This window comes from Penaeus monodon, chromosome 30 (genome assembly GCF_015228065.2).
Source record: "Penaeus monodon isolate SGIC_2016 chromosome 30, NSTDA_Pmon_1, whole genome shotgun sequence".
Lineage (NCBI taxonomy): Eukaryota > Metazoa > Arthropoda > Malacostraca > Decapoda > Penaeidae > Penaeus > Penaeus monodon.
In genome coordinates, this window is record NC_051415.1 from 4,583,681 (window position 1) to 4,588,765 (window position 5,085).

The 5,085-nt window shown below is 48.3% G+C and overlaps 1 protein-coding gene across 1 annotated transcript in view; it reads right to left on the bottom strand.

The window, feature by feature from the left end:
* Positions 1-741: 741 nt before the first annotated feature.
* The window catches only part of LOC119592483, a gene marked incomplete in the record, with an annotated part of 33,525 nt that continues 29,181 nt past the window's right edge, over positions 742-5,085 (bottom strand). The window contains 4 exon segments of the mRNA XM_037941315.1: positions 742-3,035; positions 3,307-3,538; positions 4,154-4,328; positions 4,966-5,079. Coding sequence (XP_037797243.1) covers positions 1,091-3,035; positions 3,307-3,538; positions 4,154-4,328; positions 4,966-5,079 — 2,466 coding nt within the window.

Consider the following 5,085-nt stretch of genomic DNA (forward strand, 5'->3'; position numbering starts at 1 on the left):
CAAAGATAAATTCGTAAGTAAAGAACGAAAGGGAGCTGAACACAAGTAATTACATTTTCTTTTGTATATACTCTCAATTTTGATGTGTCTCGATGTTCGAAATCAAACTCATTCCTTGGATAGCATAATCGTTGTTCAGTTCGAAATTACCAAATACTCGGCTTTTTGCGCCTCGAAAACCATGGCAGATTTCATTACATGTCTAAAAACAACTCATGAAAGTGACGTTCTATATGAAAATAACTTATATACTGAAACAACAACAGGGTTCACATATTGAGCATCAGTTTATCAGAAATACTGTATAACGTTTAGCTTTTTTTTGTCTTCATTATTTCCATTTATTCTGAGGATTCCAAAGAAGCGTAAATCTAGTTTAATCCCACTAGTCACGTTATTCTTGCGTAATGTACAACTAGCTCCTAGTACTTAGTGGGTTAAATATTATTTGTGCTCTTCGTTAACTGAATGTCTTACAAAATGTCATACATATCCTTTTTTAAATTTTTTATGATTTACTGTGGAATGAAAACAACAGATTTCCTGCATTATGCAATACATGATCTATTGTCACCTACATTTACGTGTGCATGAGCTATACCTGACACGAATGTTTCTTTGCATCTGATACTGACTGTTCTCTATGAGGTATGTGGCCCTCGGCTAGACCCAAGGAGTGACAGAAACTATGCACTCTTGATTAGCTTCTCTCGGACATATCCTGCTGTTCTTCCTTTTATTAAAGGGGGGGGGGGAGGGAGGGGGCTAGAAACACGTGAATGAGAGTCTCCTGTAGACGTTGGAGAGAAATGATACTTAATAAATACTCTTCGATCAAAAGAAGCATATCGAAATCAACTTGCACAAAACATCTATCGTGTTTACCTATTGGACTATTCGACATTGTTGTAGCTATAGACTAATTCAGCTTTTTTTTTTTTATTTCTTCCATGTATGTTCATTAGGAATAATGTGAAGTATGATTTTTCTAATGAAGGAGTATGGCCTTCCTGAATATAAATAAGTGTCTGAAGGATAGAATGGCAATGCGTGTATGCATGTACAGTGGAATGTACAGTGAAGTCGGGTTCTAGAGATAAGCGGAGTGTCGTGAATTACTTTGCTCCAGGGCGGCGAGCACGTCGTGTTTCAGCCGCACGTATAACTTTCCTCTTTTCCAGGGATTCTGCAGCTGGAGTGGCCTGAAGTCGTCTCGCAGACACCTTTCCCGTATACCAATCACAGCCACTAAACAGAAGTCTTTAAGCCTTTCATTACCATAGATGGGTCCGCCCCGCCCCTTCAACACCACCGCCATGTTCAGCTGTTTCACCACCAAGTCGATCACTTCCCGAGCGGTCGTTCTGGGCGTGATATGTAGCTTGACCGAGGTGCCAGAGGCCAAGCCGGTCTCGTACGCGGCGTATACCTGTATGATGGCTGGTTCCTCGCTTCGCACAGCCCCCTCCACCAGCTCCTCGCCCTCCGTGCTCTTCGCTTCACTCGCCTCACTCCGCCCACTTTCTTTGCTCATGAGACTCAGGGTGTCTGTTTCCGTTTCGTTTGAGGACAATGAACGTAAACTGGCCGTCATACTTGAGAAAGAGGCTTCGGAATCGTGACTGAGACTACTGCCTGCTCTCTGGATTTCAACATTTAAGTTACTCCCGTACCGCTGGTGGAGGTCGTAACAACTGCTCGTGGGGGACTTACTGCTGGCCATCGTCTCCTCGTACTCGATGCTCGCACAACTGTTTTTCTTTCTCTTACCTTGTTCGACCGATTCTAAAGACGACGAGCTCTGGTGATTGATTTTTGGTTCACTATTACAGCACTTAGATTTGAGGCATCCCTCGTGAGTATCGTAAAACGCAGGAGCACTGGCCTTTCTAGGAGGGTAACCAGGGTCTACACAGTGTTGCAAGTGGTTTTCACTTCTCGACGTAGGGAGGTCTTTACTGTACATTTTCCTCTCACCACTAAACTGCAACTTTTCACCGTTCCACGAGAGAAGGGGCACATTTTCATTCTGTTCCTCACTGTCTAACATGCAGTCATTCAGAGAAGTGAATGACTTTCCGCAACTCTGAACACACCCACTACTATGAACTAAACACTCAGCTGTCTTTGACTTGTGAAACCTTGAATCGCATTTCACTGCTGCTCTAATGTTTTCTGAGGTATTTGACTTTAGCATTCTAGGAGCATCGGATTTCTTTATGCTGAAGTTGAGGTCGTCATCTTTTCTGAGTCTTTTGCTGTCTGCCCCGTGCTGGAGGGACTCGCTCGAGCTGTGGGTGTCCTGCGAGGATGACTTAGCAGCAGGCAGGTGTGAGGGCGACTGTTGTACTGCTGGGGGGTGAGTGATGCACGGGGACCTGGGGGAGGGACACGACAGCAAGGTCGTCAGGAGAGCACCAGATGCCGCTTTATCTCTAGCGTAGGTTATCGCGTCCATAACCCATCTCAGGCCCCGCCATATGACGTCTAACTGCTCCTGGAAGGTCTGCAGCTGCCACAGCCGATCCCGCGAGCAGTTCACCTCGTCCTGGCTGAAAGCCTCCCGGCTGGCGTGCTGCGCCATCAGCGTGTCCATTTCCAGGATGTAGGAGAGGCGCGCGTATCTCCCGATGAGTTCCCTCTGGTACGTGCCCATGTGGATCATCTCGAAGATCTGGAGGGGGATGGTGGTCAGCGAGGGCTGGGACATGATGGCGTCCTCCTGCCCCGGGGCCGAGCACACGGCATCCACGGGGGGCATCACCAGCAGGAGCGACACGTCGGGGCTGAGTTCCAGCACATCTCCGCAGTAGAGTCTGTGCTGCTGCTGCGCCTCGCCTTCCACCTTGAGCTGACTGAGCAGCTGCTGTGCCGCTTGGCCCAGCTGGGAGTGCCACACGAGCTGAGCTGGCGAGGGGGCTGGTGGCAGGGGGGAGGTTCTCCCCTCCTCTCCCTCAGCTGGCTCTGTCTGTGCAGCTAAGTGCCACTGGTCTCCACTGGAGAGTTCGAGACTCCGCACCCACTCCCACTCTTCCCTGAAAGACAGTGAACAGGATAAGTATAATTTCACAATCACATCAGATTCAAGAGATAAATCAAGCCAGAGTCCGCAACATAGAAAGCACATCTCAATCTCCATTGATTTACAAACACGATATAAAACAGTCTTTAAAAGGCTAACCAAAACTCAACAATCTACCATGTACACAAACCACACCATCCACAACCACCTCACACACCTAGCAAATCACAAACGCACACGCAAAGAGACGAGCACACCCACCCCTCCTCCCGACCCACACATACCTAGAAACATGCGGATTATCCCTGATCTTGATATGGGGGAACATATTCGGCTGTTTCTCGGGTACCAAGACCTGCAGTAGGTCAACGGAGCTCTGTAGTTTGAGGTAGCCCAGGTACAGTCCACGGCGAAGGGGGACGCGGCTCACTTGGTCGTAGAGGATGAGATCTTGAAGAGACGAGAGCAGCAGGTCCCCCGCTAACGTGCCTGGTTCGCCCGGCTGTAGGCCTTGTCCTGTCGGGGAGGGAGTCGGTTACTATCTCTGGTTGTGACTTGCAATTATAATTACAGTTGTAATTTCCTTTGTTATGTAATTCGTGTGTGTTTTTAATGGTATTTTTTTTTGTAGGTGTATAATTTGTTAACCTTAATGGGTGTTGCTTCGTTTATGTTATGGGATCATTTCTTGTGCCAAACTGTTTTTCAATTAAAGACAACGCTAACTGGCAACAGAAAAGATGTAATATCAAGGCAATATAGTTAAGAACACACAGATTTCCTTATTTAGTGACATTAGAAAGAATTCTTACCCACTTGCAATAACAGCAGTTATCAAAGATATATCATGGCATAATACTACTCGTAAAATGATCCAGTGATATTCACGATATGACATCGAGTGACGTACTAATACTTATACTAAATAGCAATTGATTACTACCCTCTAGAGCACCAGTACTCAACCCCCTTGAAAAATGACACAACCCAAATCACAACACCTTTCCTCCCGTCACACCAGACCGCAACGCGACTCGCACCTTTCCTACCACTGCAACTGAATGTAACACAAATCACAACAACCTTTCCCTTCCCCTTTCCTATCTGACCGTAACGCAACCCAACTCTTACCCGAAGCCGTGATCTTCTTTTCCTTCAGTTTGGCCAACGGAATCCACTTGACGTTCATGGCAGAGACGGCTTTGGTGGACTTCACGTGCCGGATGGTGCAGAAGACTAAGGTGCCGTTGCTGTCCTTGATCGGCTTGTGGTGGAACTGACCCAAGTCCTGGATGCCGAGGGTCGTCTGCGGGGAGAAAGAAGGTTTATAAAGTTCGTTTAAGGGAGAAAAAGGGTTTATAAAGGTCGTCTAAGGGAGAAAGAAGGTTTGTTAAATGTTTGGGGGGGTATTGATAATCTTGCTTATGATTAAGGAGAAATATATAACAACCCCGCATATGGGAGAAAAACCAATATGCTTGATTAAAATTTTGGACACATAAAACCTTCTATGACTTAAGAAACACTATACAACACGCACACTTGGCACACATAAAACCACAACAACACTGCACGACACACACACAACCACTCCTCCTCACACCACAATCCCCCACACCTTCCACTCCACCATACCGACACACCACTTCCCACCACTCACCACACCATTCCTCCACACCTTCCCCCCTCCTCACCAACCCCCTTTCACCCCACCCACACACACACCCTTCCCAACACCCTTCCCACCCCTCCTCCTCCACCCACTTTCCACCCCACCCCCCACCCCCCTTCATTTCCCCCCCTCCCTCCCATACCCCCTTCCCACTCCCCCCCTCACCCTTTCCCCCCTCCCTCCCCCACCCCCTTTCCACTCCCCACCCCCCACCCACCCACCCTCCACTCCCCCCCCGCTTCCCCCCACCCCACACAGATCCCCCATTTACCTGCATGTTCGCCGCCGCCTGCAGCAGCTTGATTCTGAAGGGCACGGTGGAGGCTGACCCCGCTCGCTCCATGTCTTGGCGCAGGGACTTCACGTCTTCCCACGTCGTCGCCACCTGGGT